General features: G+C 53.3%; 5 protein-coding genes across 5 annotated transcripts; 4 read left to right on the forward strand and 1 right to left on the reverse strand.

Moving 5' to 3' along the window:
* The first annotated feature begins 4,731 nt into the window (after positions 1 to 4,731).
* Positions 4,732 to 5,645, forward strand: BDW47DRAFT_95149 (CUE domain-containing protein). The gene is made up of 2 exons (XM_024820293.1): positions 4,732 to 5,169; positions 5,318 to 5,645. Exons 1-2 carry the CDS (start codon positions 4,894 to 4,896, stop codon positions 5,603 to 5,605), a joined length of 564 nt encoding a protein of 187 aa, XP_024667466.1. The 5' UTR covers positions 4,732 to 4,893; the 3' UTR covers positions 5,606 to 5,645.
* Positions 5,646 to 6,052: 407 nt separating this feature from the next.
* psf2 (DNA replication protein PSF2) lies at positions 6,053 to 7,403 on the reverse strand. Its single transcript, XM_024820292.1, has 3 exons — positions 7,164 to 7,403; positions 6,358 to 6,947; positions 6,053 to 6,282 (listed from the first exon to the last, which is right to left on the reverse strand). The coding sequence occupies exons 1-3, from the start codon at positions 7,275 to 7,277 to the stop codon at positions 6,168 to 6,170; spliced, it is 819 nt and encodes a 272-aa protein (XP_024667467.1). The 5' UTR covers positions 7,278 to 7,403; the 3' UTR covers positions 6,053 to 6,167.
* A 141-nt stretch (positions 7,404 to 7,544) lies between these two features.
* alg10 (dolichyl-P-Glc:Glc(2)Man(9)GlcNAc(2)-PP-dolichol alpha-1,2- glucosyltransferase) lies at positions 7,545 to 9,685 on the forward strand. The gene is made up of 3 exons (XM_024820294.1): positions 7,545 to 8,376; positions 8,429 to 8,566; positions 8,618 to 9,685. The coding sequence occupies exons 1-3, from the start codon at positions 7,617 to 7,619 to the stop codon at positions 9,574 to 9,576; spliced, it is 1,857 nt and encodes a 618-aa protein (XP_024667468.1). The 5' UTR covers positions 7,545 to 7,616; the 3' UTR covers positions 9,577 to 9,685.
* A 214-nt stretch (positions 9,686 to 9,899) lies between these two features.
* On the forward strand, positions 9,900 to 11,140 carry BDW47DRAFT_113934 (uncharacterized protein). Its single transcript, XM_024814534.1, has 2 exons — positions 9,900 to 10,033; positions 10,110 to 11,140. The coding sequence occupies exon 2, from the start codon at positions 10,338 to 10,340 to the stop codon at positions 10,770 to 10,772; it is 435 nt and encodes a 144-aa protein (XP_024667469.1). The 5' UTR covers positions 9,900 to 10,033; positions 10,110 to 10,337; the 3' UTR covers positions 10,773 to 11,140.
* Positions 11,141 to 11,351: 211 nt separating this feature from the next.
* BDW47DRAFT_95182 (dihydroorotate dehydrogenase 2) lies at positions 11,352 to 13,353 on the forward strand. The gene is made up of 3 exons (XM_024820295.1): positions 11,352 to 11,542; positions 11,635 to 12,179; positions 12,264 to 13,353. Exons 2-3 carry the CDS (start codon positions 11,703 to 11,705, stop codon positions 13,308 to 13,310), a joined length of 1,524 nt encoding a protein of 507 aa, XP_024667470.1. The 5' UTR covers positions 11,352 to 11,542; positions 11,635 to 11,702; the 3' UTR covers positions 13,311 to 13,353.
* Positions 13,354 to 13,370: the final 17 nt, after the last annotated feature.

A 13,370-nucleotide genomic window follows, 5' to 3' on the forward strand; every position in this document is an offset into this window, starting at 1 on the left:
GCGCCCGCCAAAACAATCCACAGGCTGATCAGCCGCTATTTCGCTCCCTCATCCACCCCATCTCCCCTCCATCCCATGTCATTCATTAGTTGAGGGGCCGATTCGGTGTCGCAACCATGAGGATCACAGAGATTGTTATCGACGTATGTTCCCCGCCTTTTGATCCTTCCAAGGAAACCCGGAAGGAAGAAATAGGGAAGCTAACGGTGAGCAACAGGGTTTCAAATCGTACGCCGTGCGCACGGTGGTGTCAGGATGGTATGTTCGCTTTTCAATGCCATTGCGAAAAGACTGCTCTTCTCAGTGTTCCCGTCGCGACCCATCGACTTCTACACTGCGGGGCAGCTTTGACGAACGCCGACCGTACTGACCACTTGACCAGGGACGAGTCCTTCAATTCGATCACTGGCCTCAACGGCAGTGGGAAATCGAACATCCTCGACGCTATTTGTTTCGTTCTCGGTATCACCAACATGTCGACAGTCCGTGCCCAGAATTTACAAGATCTCATCTACAAGCGCGGTCAGGCTGGTGTCACCAAAGCCAGCGTGACCATCGTGTTCGATAATCGCGATACCGCCAAATCCCCGATCGGTTTCGAAGAATATGCCCAGATTTCCGTGACCAGACAGATTGTCCTCGGCGGGACCAGCAAATATCTGATCAACGGCCACCGCGCGCAACAACAGACGGTGCAGAACCTGTTCCAGAGTGTGCAGCTGAATATCAACAACCCCAACTTCTTGATTATGCAGGGAAGGATTACAAAGGTGCTGAATATGAAGGCGGTTGAAATCCTGTCCATGATCGAGGAAGCGGCGGGTACGCGCATGTTCGAGGATAGGAGAGAGAAGGCGGTGAAGACAATGGGCAAGAAGGAGATGAAGCTGCGTGAGATTGAGGGTCTTCTCAAGGAAGAAATCGAACCGAAATTGGAGAGACTCCGTTCCGAAAAGCGCGCGTTCCTCGACTTCCAGCAAACGCAGAGTGATCTGGAGCGTCTGACACGGCTGGTTGTGGCTCACGACTATCTGAGAGGCGGCGAGCGCCTGCGGATCGCTGGCGACGAATGCGAAAATAAGAGGCGAAAGGTGCAGGCCCTTGAAGACAACGCGGCTAAGTTGAAGAGTGAGATTGTTCACTTGGAGGAGGATATGAAGCGAGTGAAGGCTGCGCGCGACAAGGAACTGCGCAAAGGAGGAAAGTTCCAGGCACTCGAGGATGAGGTCAAATCGCACTCGCACGAACTCGTTCGACTGACGACTGTCTTGGATCTGAAGAATAACGGTATTTCCGAGGAGAAGGAAAAGCGAAAGGACGCACACAAGAACGTCAAAGACCTGGGAAAACTACTCCAGGAGAAGAAAAAGGTGTACGACAAGTTACAGGCACAGTACGACTCCGCAAAGGCAGAACTCGATGCTCGCACGGCCGAAGTGGAGCAAAAAGAAGAGCTTCTCCAGACACTGCAGACAGGTGTTGCATCCAAGGAAGGTCAAGAAAGCGGATACCAGGGTCAGCTTCAGGACGCCCGTAACCGCGAAAGTACGGCAGCGACAGAACAAGAGCAGGCCAAGCTCAAGATTGCTCATTTGGAGAAGAGGATCAAAGAAGACGAGCCGAGGGCGAAGAGAGCCAAGGAGCAGAACTCGGGGCTTCTCAAGGAACTGGAGGGCCTCAAGTCCCAGGCTAAGAAACTTGAATCCGAACTTACGCGACAAGGTTACGAACCTGGAAGAGAAGAACAACTGTACCAGGAACAGACCGGCTTGCAAAGGGAAATTCGCGAGCTGCGCCAGAGAGCCGATGGGCTACAAAGGAAGGTTGCGAACATCGATTTCAATTACAATGACCCGTACCCCGGCTTTGACCGCTCCAAGGTCAAAGGATTGTTGGCTCAGCTCTTTACAGTCGATAAGGAGAAGCTGCAAGCCGCAACTGCGTTGGAAATCTGCGCCGGTGGCCGCCTGTACAACGTTGTCGTTGATTCGGCAGAAACAGGCACGCAGTTGCTTCAAAAGGGCAAGCTGCGAAAGCGCGTGACCATCATTCCCTTGAACAAGATTTCGTCTTTCCGAGCATCCGCCGAAAAGATCGGGGCTGCCCAAAATATCGCACCCGGAAAGGTGGACCTCGCCTTGTCCCTCATCGGATATGAAGAGGAACTCAATTCGGCGATGAACTACGTGTTTGGGAATACCTTGATTTCCCAAGATGCAGATACGGCCAAGAGAGTGACATTTGACCCGTCTGTGCGGGTCAAGAGCGTCACGCTTGACGGTGATGTCTATGACCCCTCGGGTACACTCTCTGGTGGTAGCTCGCCCAATTCCAGCGGGGTTCTCGTTACACTGCAAAAGCTGAACGAGCTCACCAGAGAGATCAGGGGCAAGGAGCGAATCTTGGCCACATTGGAGGACACCATGAGAAAAGAGAAGAAGAAGCTCGACTCGGTTCGCGCGCTGAAACAGGAGTTGGATCTTAAGAGCCATGAGATTACGATGACCGAGCAGCAAATCAGCGGCAACTCATCTTCATCGGTACGTTACCAGCGAGCTTTGGGACAATTCGACCATTCGGTATAGAAGCTAACATGAATGGGATACCGATATAGATTATCCAAGCTGTCGAGGACTCGAAGGCAAATATTGTGCAGCTGAAGAAAGATATCTCTGACGCCAAATCTCGACAGATCGAGGCATCCAAGGATGTCAAGCGCATCGAGAAAGACATGGTCGAATTCAACGACAACAAGGACGACAAACTGGCAGAACTGCAAGATTCGCTGAACTCTCTCAAAAAGAGCCTGACCTCCAACTCAAACTCGGTCAAATCTCTGCAGAAAGAACTCCAATCGTCCCGCCTCGAGTCAGAGCAGGTGGGAAGCGATCTTTCTGCGGCGGAGGAGCAGAGCGCCGAGGCTGAAAACACGCTTAAAGCCCAGATGGAAGAGATTGAGTCGCTGGTGAGAGAGCAGGCTCGGATCAAGGTAGATAGATAAATACCCCAGGCTTCGATGGCGATTCCATGCTAATCTAGCACGCAGGACGCGCATGATATGGCCGTGGCCCACCTGGAGGACGAGAGAGCCAAACTGACTGGGTTTGACGATGAGATTCGGGAGCTTGAAGAAACGATGCAGTCGAAGAACTCCCAGCTCACCGAAGGAAGCCTGGATATGCAGAAGCTTGGCCACCAAGTTGAGAAGCTGCAAAAAGACCAACAAGTGGCGGCCCAGGCGGTGTCTTACATGGAAGAAGAACACGAGTGGATTGCCGACGAGAAGGATAACTTCGGGCGCGCGAACACTGTCTACGACTTCAAGAACCAGAACATTGCTGAATGCAAGTCGACGCTCAAGAATCTCACTGAGCGATTCCAGGGCATGAAGAAGAAGATCAATCCCAAGGTTATGAACATGATCGACAGCGTCGAGAAGAAGGAAGTGGCGCTGAAGAACATGATGAAGACTGTCATTCGGGACAAACGCAAGATCGAAGAGACCATCATCAACCTGAACGAGTACAAGAAGGAAGCCCTCCACAAAACGTGGGTCAAGGTCAACGGTGACTTCGGGCAGATCTTTGCCGAGCTTCTTCCAGGCAGTTTCGCTAAGCTCGACCCCCCCGAGGGCAAGGACATCACCGATGGCTTGGAGGTCAAGGTGTCGTTGGGCAAGGTGTGGAAGCAGAGTCTCACGGAACTCAGTGGTGGTCAACGGTACGTTCCAGGTCGCTGTTCCAATACGCTATTTTACAAGCTAATAACCCCGCTATAGATCTCTGATTGCCCTTTCCTTGATCATGGCGCTCCTGCAATTCAAACCCGCCCCGATGTATATCCTGGACGAAGTCGACGCCGCGCTGGATCTATCTCACACGCAGAACATTGGCCGTCTGATCAAGACCCGCTTCAAGGGGTCCCAGTTCATCATCGTCTCCCTCAAGGACGGCATGTTCCAGAACGCGAACCGCATTTTCCGGACGAGGTTCAGCGAAGGAACGAGTGTTGTCCAGGCTCTGACGCCTGCAGACATGAAATAGATACCCTGTTGGCTGATGTGATTCGTTTTTTTTTTGATATACTTTTGTTCTCCAACGCTGCTGTGTCTTCACAGGAAGCGCTGTTCATGGGTCAACTCCGAGGGACTTGGGATGGAGGTGTTTCGGTCATTGTACATGATTTTCTTCTTCTTTGGATGATATTGTTGTTTAATGATGATGCCTAATGAATATATCGTTTCCGGCGTCTGCTTGGATTGCTTCTCGCCGGGGGAATTTAACCGATGCGGAATCCTGGGTGTTTACCTTACTAAGGCATCAGATCGCGGGCAATTCCGAGGCAGCAAATCAGTACCCGACCCGACCGTTGAAAGCCGATACCTGATCTGTAGATGTCATTCACCTCGATTCTCTGCTATAACATATTCCTCCGGATTAAGTTTCTGCTGATAGACAGTTTCTCCCTGTTTGTATACCAGCCCGTACAATACTCCGTACATAGCCGCGATCCGACAGGCTCCACTACCCATCGCTGTCTTTGGCACCGCCTGCCCGCCTAAATCCTAGCGCCACCTTTCCTACCGCGGAACAACCCCCCCCAATAAGTTGTCATTGCTTAACTATTTGTTACTGCGCCGACTTATTCCAGACCGTCTGGGCACTGATCTAACCTTCGTCATCTTCTCCAACCCTCGATCTGTGACCGATCTCACCCCCCTCATTTTCATTCTATTCCAGACAGCCTCGCCTCTGACCTGTCTCCTACCGATCTGCGCCCCCCTGATCGTTGACACCGCCTGAATCCAGCATCCTTTGCCTCTCTCCATCACTGTATACGCTCTCCACGTAACCCGTTGGCCACACCTCCCGAGTCACCACCACAAGCGCAACCATGATGCCCGACGAAGAACCCTCACTCAACATCCCCTCGCTACTCACCCTTGCGGTCGTCTCGTTCTTCGTCATCCGGTGGTTCCTTAACCGGGATGAGCCGGGCGCTGGAGGGAGTCGCTCTCGCGGGAACGGGGTCGATCCGGCTCAGGTGGCGCAAATCTCGCAGATGTTCCCCCAGCTAGGGATTCGCGACATCGCGTGGGATTTGCAGCGCAATGGTGGGAATGTTGCCGCTACCACGGAGAGGATCTTGATCGGTCGGGGTTTGGAAGTGGTAAGTTTGACACCTCCGCCGCCTCCTCCGTTGGACTGGACAGACACGCGACCACCTACAGTGTATCGTTCTGTCTCATGTCGCCAATAGAACCAATACCCCTTCACTTTCCCAACGTTGATGAGCAGTACTGATAAACGAAATGTAGCCCCCTCCCTCCTTCCAACCCCAGATCAACCTCCCCACCGGAACGACCGCTCCACCGCCCCCCACCAGCGCGACAGCCCCGAAGCCAAACGCCCAGGACTTGATCTCCCGATACAACCTTTCCTCAAAGGTCACCGGAGAGAGCGCCGAGACCGCCTCGACGGAGTCCAAGAATGCGTGGTCGCAGAACAAGGACGAGCGCCAACGTCTGCTCCAGAAGCGCAGGGATGACATGATCTTGGCTGCGCGGAAGAGGATGATGCAGAAGGTTGTGGAGACGGATCAATAAGCTTGTACGCTGTTATGGTAGTACGTGCTTGGTTTGTCGGCATTCTTGCTTGCGTGATTTTTCCTTGTTTTGATGTGTTGTCAGAATGATACCTTTTGTCTTATTCGTTTCTTTTCTTTTCTCTTCATTCTGTTGTATTTTTTTCTCTTCTTCTTTTCTCTTTTCTGTGTCTTGGCGTGCCATGTTGACTTCCTCGGACATTCGTGGTCCCTAACATGCGAGCCCATACCCCTTGAATCACGCGGTGATGCCATCTGAGGGTTCCTTTTGGGCATTCCTAGAATGGCGGTTCTCGCATGCGTTCTTCTACTTTGTTCCACATATCTTCCCCCACCATACTCTCTTCTCTTACTCATCTTGGTCTTTCTGCAACAGAGCGTCGCATGTTTATGGTGTTAGGTTTCAATCAGATTACCTGCGATCGCAATTGATAAGATAGGGTATATATATATACATAGAAATGCGCCTTTCAGCAAAATGTGGCACTAAGGAACCGCCTGTAACTCCAAACAAGAAAGCCAGAATAGGCTATAGACATCCAACAAGAGAGTTGCGTGGCACTTCAGAATTCCATGTCGTCGTCATCGTCGTCGTCTTGGGTAGCGCCGTATCCGCCAGAACCCATTTCTCCTGCCATTTGCTCCCGACGTGCTTGCTCCTTCGACGCGCCGATTCGCCTGTAGAACAATACCATCAGCAATCATCCTTTCCATGAAGCCTCCCCTCGTAGGACCAATAATTGAGTAACATACCTCAGTCCATCCACCACCCCAGAGATAAACCCCCGGCCCTCTCCGATCTCCATAGCCCCAACACCAGTCAAAGAGACAACATTCCCACCAACAGCCGCTGAATCCAGCACATCCACGCCGGACCGCATCTTCGACGAGCGAACCTCCCTCAGCTCCTTCAACAACCGCCTTGTCTGATCCGGATCCACCAGATCATCGCTCGCAGCCTCCAAGAGCATCGTCCCGACCTCCAACCAATGAAACGGAAGGCGAGGCGCCTCTCCCACAGGTCCTTGATCCACGGCCACGTTCTGCGGGAGGAACGGCGACGAGGGGAAGTATCGGTTCCCGTCGGGCGTGTAGTGCGGGATGGCGACCGGCCGCTTTTGGTAGTGCTCTTGGGCGCTGGGCTGGTTGGGGAGAGGCGGGGGTGGTGAGAATGCGCCTTTTGAGTCGCCGTGCTGGGTTTCGATGTCGAGGATGAGGGAGAGGGATTCGGGGTGGAGCCAGGATGGGGGGAGGATGTTTGCGCGGCGTTGGCGTTTGAGGAGGAGGGCGAGCCAAAGGGGGAGGGTTGCCCGCCGGGGGGGGAGGAGAGGTTCGATGGGTCCCTGGTAGGTTTGGAGTCTGTTAGTGATTGTCTGTGGTTACGGTTGGGGTGAGATTGGGCTGTCTATTGGTGTGGTGGTATCTTTATTGTTCTTTATGATATTCCACGATAGGCTGTGATTTCTTTTTTTCTTCTTCTTCCTCTTCCTTATTTGGTCACAACTTATAGGATTATGGCGCAACACAAGATTTATATAACATTTTTGCAATGAACTTACCCCTAGAAGTTCAAGCCCTTCCAACCGCTGTCGTGGAAGGATGCTGACCATCTCCATCTCAGCCAGAAACGAGATCTCCGGGGGCGTGATGCCCCGCGGGAGGGGAAACGCCATTCAAGGTCACTGCGGGAGCGATTGGGGAAGGAGCCGGACAGGAGAGATCAGGGGGATATCTGAGAGGTGTGATATGAGATCATTGGTATAAGGGCCGCTGCAACTTCGTCTCTTTGCGGCCGATATAAAGGAAGGAAAGTGCCGGATGGAACGCGAGAGAGTGAAGGTCTTGCCCGATGCGGCCGATGCGGCCGTGGTTTGTTTTGTTTGCACATCGCTCCTCCACCAGAGCTTCAGGTCGGAGGAGCTTCATTCTTTTCCACGCTTCTTCACTCTGCACCTTCTCCTTCGTCTCGATTTACGCCGCGCAGACTCGATGATAGACTGATCTGCGATACCATGGAGAAACTGAAGCCCGATTCGGGTCTCGCCCGTGCGGCCCGCTATGTGGTTCCCTTCGTCCTCCTGTTGATTCCCTTCTGGATGATCCAGATCAATAATGTTGTGCCGGAGCCGTACCTGGACGAGGTGTTCCATGTCTCCCAGGCTCAAACGTACTGGGAACACAAATGGACGCAGTGGAATCCAAAAATCACAACTCCGCCTGGTTTATACTTTTGGTCGTACGCTATCTGCGCTGCTCTCCTGGCGGTCCGAGGATCGCCCACGAAGCTCAGCACGGAAGCTTGCCGGGGCACCAATGTCGCCGCCGCGGCCGTGTTCCTCCCCTGGAGACTGCAGAAATTGCTTGATCTGATCAGAAAGCAGCGCAATGACCGTCCGTCGGGTGCGTGGTTGAGCCACACCGTCTTGAACATCTGTCTCTTTCCGCCGCTGTTCTTCTTCTCGGGCTTGTACTACACGGATATTCTCGCTTTGCTAGTCGTCGTCGAAGCTTACAACTGGGATTTGAAACGTATGTCTGGACTTGGAGTTGCGTCAACGCCAACCCTTGTGTTCATTGGGCTGGGCGTGGCGGCTCTGGCCTTCAGGCAAACCAATATTTTCTGGGTTGCCATTTTCCTGGGTGGACTGCGGGTGATCCGGAAATTGCGAGTCACTTCCAAACCCTGCAAATCGACCGGGTTTGTTGATGTTGCGAGAAGGGGTTTCAATAACGAATTGTTTGATCCTCTGGTGTCGGAGGCTTCTTTTCTTGGTTCGTAACTATCTGTCAGGACCGCCAGGGGCGTGCTAACGATGCGATCTAGATTATTTTAAAACGGCTCTCTCCCTAGGGGCTGCTGCTATGGGCAAGTTGCGTCAAGTGGCACTGTCACTCATCCCTTATCTCCTTATTCTCGCCGCGTTTGGTGGCTTCGTTGCGTGGAACAATGGCGTTGTCTTGGGTAAGTCGTACTCGGTTTGTTAGGCCCGGAAACATGACTTACACAATTTAGGACACAAGGAATTCCATACCGCGGGCTTGCACTTGTCCCAGATGCTTTATATTTGGCCGTATTTCCTATTCTTTTCATGGCCTATTCTGGTCGTGCCGGTAGTCAACCTGCTCCTTCCGCAAGGCTGGCTGCCCAAGTTTGTGGACTACGGATTTCCTCAAAAGCAAAAGGGTCTCCCGAAACTCTTGACTACGCTCGTCATCGTGCCACTGATGCTGGCTGTGGTTCATTTCAATACCGTTGTCCATCCGTTCACCCTGGCTGATAACCGGCACTACATATTCTATGTATTCCGCATTCTCCTTGGCTACCACCCGGCTGTGAAGTACGCTGCTGTAGCAGCTTACTTCTACTGTGGCTGGATGGTTCTTTCTGCTTTTGGATTCTCGACTGTCCCGCTCCCACCTAAACTGGTTCCCGCTGTCCCCGCTGGAGAGAAACCTGCCCAGCCAGGACAGAAAAAGGAAGCCAAGACAAAGCAGAAGACGGAGCGTCAGGCAAGATTAACCAAGAGGGCACCCGGGTCGCCTCAACCGGCGAAGGAGCCCGTGAGACAACAGCAGCCTATCACGAAAGAAGCCATCGCCAGAATCCAAGAGCACATTGTCCAGCGCCAGCGGCAACAGCAAGGGTCGCCGCAGGTGAGCTTCGTTCTAGTGTGGCTGGTTGCGACTGCGCTCTCACTCGTCACCGCGCCCCTGGTGGAGCCTCGCTACTTCATTATCCCCTGGGTGATGTGGCGATTGCATCTGCCCCCACACCCGACCCCGCTCGTATATCGTTTGCAGCGCCCGCGCAATGACAGGGAGGATCTCGACGCGAAAATCGCAACCAACTTCACCCTTTTCCTCGAGACCTACTGGTACTTGGCCATTAACGCCGCGACGGGATATATCTTTTTGTATAATGGGTTTGAATGGCCGCAGGAACCCGGGAAGATCCAACGATTTATGTGGTGATTCAGTGTGGGTTCTTACACTCGTTTAATTTCTGTGTACCAAGTGTATTATTATCGCGCAAAAGCCTTATAATGTTTTGCGCTCTGTATATAACTATTCACTCTATTCGTTTACTGTATTACATCAAGAATATGAGGACCTGTGGAATCATTGCCAAAATTGACAGCTTTTGGGTTTAGAGACTGTTTCCTTCCCAAATGTAACCTTTCTGGCAAAAAGGCAAGCATCCCCCCCCCCCCCCCCCCCAGTCTTTCATTACGAATCGGGTTCTAACGAGGATAACAGCCTGGAGAGACCGGAGAAGGAGACAGCTCGGCCTGTCTGTCCTCCGAATCCTCTGCGCGAATGCTAGATTGACCCCTAAGGTGAGTCTACTCGGGGCTGAATCCTATAGTGTGGTTGCATTTATGTCTGTAGTATAGTCGTTTGTGGCTTGATGCACGAGATGTGTTTATATCTGCCAAGATCCAGTCAAGCCAGCCCGTTCAACAAGAAAATGGTGACAAGATATTTTCTATGAGCTAAAAACTTACATAGGCACTTGTATCATTCAGACATATTGTAGTCTTGCTGGGTTGAAACCTCACTTGGTGTTCGTATAAACGAGTGGGCGTCCGGCCCGGAAACTATCAGAAAGAGAGGATATCCGCTCGAATGATAGTAGATCTAAACATGTCGCCCAGGAACCCATATGAGCTTCCCTAGATACCTAGTTCACGCCAGACCCTCATCTCTCTTCCAAAGTTCATCACAAACCTCTCATGAACACTATCGACAATCATGAGTCAGTAGCGGCTGTCAAATCCGGACAAGACCCGTCCCTGGCAGCGCGACACCTTCTTCAGCAGCTCACGGAAGATGAGAGATTGTCCTTGTTGCACGGTGATGTCGAGTTCTGGGAAGGGATGCATAATCTCTACACCGGCGTTTACCTGTCTACCCCATACGTCCACGGCGAGACCTCTGAGGTTACCTGCGACGTAACATCTGTAAGATTATCAGCCGCCAGAGTTACTTGCGTCCGGGCATCAGTGGCTCCGTGTGGTAGACTTGGCTCCGGGTCAGTGATATCGATCGAGGAGACCACCAGTCCGGTAACCACCGCCATTAACCTTCCAGTCTGTGGTATACTCTCGGAGCCCCATCCAGGGAGCTTCCCATTGAATACACCTCCCGTAGACACCGTGAAGTTGTAGGAAGTAAGATCCCATGCCAGGCCCTCGTTGCCGGCAGCTTCCCTACACTCAGATACCCTTGAGGGGTCTCTAGGTGGCTTGGCAGTACATCCGGCCCGGACAACAGAGGTTTAGCTGATGATCACTTCACATGGAATCCAATTTTTTCTCGGGATCTTGTAGATATCCGGCAAATAGAAACCGCCATGGATTGATAGGTTTCTTTAGAAGGGCTCATGCGAGAAATCGTCATTGAGCATGTGGGGAAGATGCAAGTGCCGTGATCGATACCCGCACTCTCCATAGTGAGCCTGGCGTCAGGGTATTCAGCCACCAAGAGTAACCAAAGGTCTAGATCAGACAATGATTGAATAGCTCCATGTCGTGCCGGACACAATATGTGAATTTGGGGGAAAAAGAGAGGCTCTTGTTTACATATCCGAGGACCGTTCTGTCTTCGATGTAAACCCCCGCGGCCACACCGCCTGGAGCAAATGCTGGATCTGCCGGACAAAATATTGACCGCCGGCCACATGCGTCGGAAGCCGACGAGAATCACCAGGAATCCTTCGATCGAACTTGCATCATCCTCAGGTACCGGCCCTGCGAGACTCAACCTGTTCAGCTGGTTTGGGTAGGAAATTCTGACACTCCCAGTAGCCACAGGGCTGTTTTTACTCGAGGGTGAGTTGAGCTGGACTTTGCCTATGGACCCTCGAATGACAAGAATGCCGGTTCGGAGGCCGGTGCATATCGGTTGATGTCATTCTTGAACTGGAGCTTTCCGGGGGGTGATTTCATGGCATTGCGTTCTGTGCCAGTTGCCAATTTATTGCTGGAAAATCTATAATAAACAGTGACTAACACACTATCATGTCAACAGTCTAGACCCGCTTTTCCATGGTTGATCCTTAGGTGCATATCTTGGGAAATCCGATAACAATTGGCACAATGGCTGCAAACTCAATTAACCTGGCGTGGAGGTCGCTCGGCCCCAGAGCTCGCGCTTGCCAGTCCCTTCGCTATCTGCACCGGCCGTCGATCGCCAATGGATTGTTAGTGCGTCCGCCGGGCGGTTACCGCCACTCCTCGGACAAGGCATCCGGGGCGACGGAAAAGGCTGCGGAGAAGGTGACAGAGCCGGTAAAGGAGTCTTTCAAGGAGGTGCCCAAGAAGAAAAGCCGCACACTACGGAGGACCGTCTGGGGGACGACGGTGGCCGCTACCTTACTCGTTGGCTACCTCTACGGGACAGACACACGGGCGAGTATCCACAGATATGGCGTGGTTCCGCTGATCAGAATGCTGTACCCGGATGCGGAGGATGCGCATCATGTCGGCGTGGATACACTGAAGACTCTGTACGAGTACGGACTTCATCCGCGCGAGAGGGGAAACCCGGACGGAGACGGTGCTTTGACGACGGAGGTAAACCACTTACTCCCGACCCTGCTGGCGAGATAATAGCGTATAATTAACCGCCAGTCTCGCCCCGCGTCTCCCCCGATTTAGGTCTTTGGATATACGCTCTGCAACCCGATCGGAATCTCCGGCGGTCTGGACAAGCACGCCGAGATCCCGGACCCGCTGTTTGCGACCGGTCCGGCTATCGTCGAAGTCGGCGGCACGACTCCTCTCCCGCAGGATGGCAACGCACGACCCCGTGTCTTCCGCCTGCCGTCCCAGAAGGCCATGATCAACCGATACGGGCTGAACTCCAAGGGTGCTGACCACATGGCGGCACTCCTGGACCAGCGCGTGCGCGACTACGCCTACGCCCACGGCTTCGGCGCACACGAACTTGCGGTTGAGCGTGTGCTGAACGGCGACGCCGAGGTTCCCCCAGGCAGCTTGATCCCCGGTAAGCTGCTAGCCGTGCAGGTAGCCAAGAACAAGTCGACGCCCGACTCCGACCTCGAGGCCGTCAAGAACGACTACGTATACTGCGTCGATCGCGTAGCCAAGTACGCCGACATTCTTGTCGTGAACGTCTCCAGCCCGAACACGCCCGGCCTGCGCGATCTGCAAGCGACGGCCCCGCTGACAGCCATTCTGACGGCTGTCGTCGGCGCAGCCAAGAGCGTCGACCGGAAGACCAAGCCCTTCGTCATGGTCAAGGTCAGTCCAGACGAGGACGCCGACGAGCAGGTATCAGGCATTTGCAGCGCCGTGCAAGCCTCAGGCGTCGACGGCGTGATCGTCGGCAACACGACGAACCGCCGCCCCGCGCCGCTTCCCAAGGGCTTTGCCCTTCCGGAGAAGGAGGAAGGTACCCTGCAAGAGACGGGCGGATACTCGGGCCCGCAGCTTTTCGACCGCACCGTCGCCTTGGTGGCTCGCTACCGCGCGCTGCTGGATGAGGAGCGCGCGGAGTCTGAAAATAAGGATCCACGAAAGGTCATCTTCGCTTCGGGGGGTATCACCAACGGCGCTCAGGCGTTGGCTGCTCTGAAGGCCGGTGCGTCGGTGGCTATGATGTACACTGGTGTTGTCTACGGGGGTGTGGGGACTGTGACCCGTGTGAAGCAGGAGATGCGCGAGCAGAAGAAGCTGGAGTAAACATCTCTAGATTAAAGCATAAATAGAGAAGGAAGCGAATCCTGTAGATACTCCTATAAT

Source organism: Aspergillus candidus, assembly GCF_002847045.1.
Source record: "Aspergillus candidus strain CBS 102.13 unplaced genomic scaffold BDW47scaffold_91, whole genome shotgun sequence".
Taxonomy (NCBI): Eukaryota; Fungi; Ascomycota; class Eurotiomycetes; order Eurotiales; family Aspergillaceae; genus Aspergillus; species Aspergillus candidus.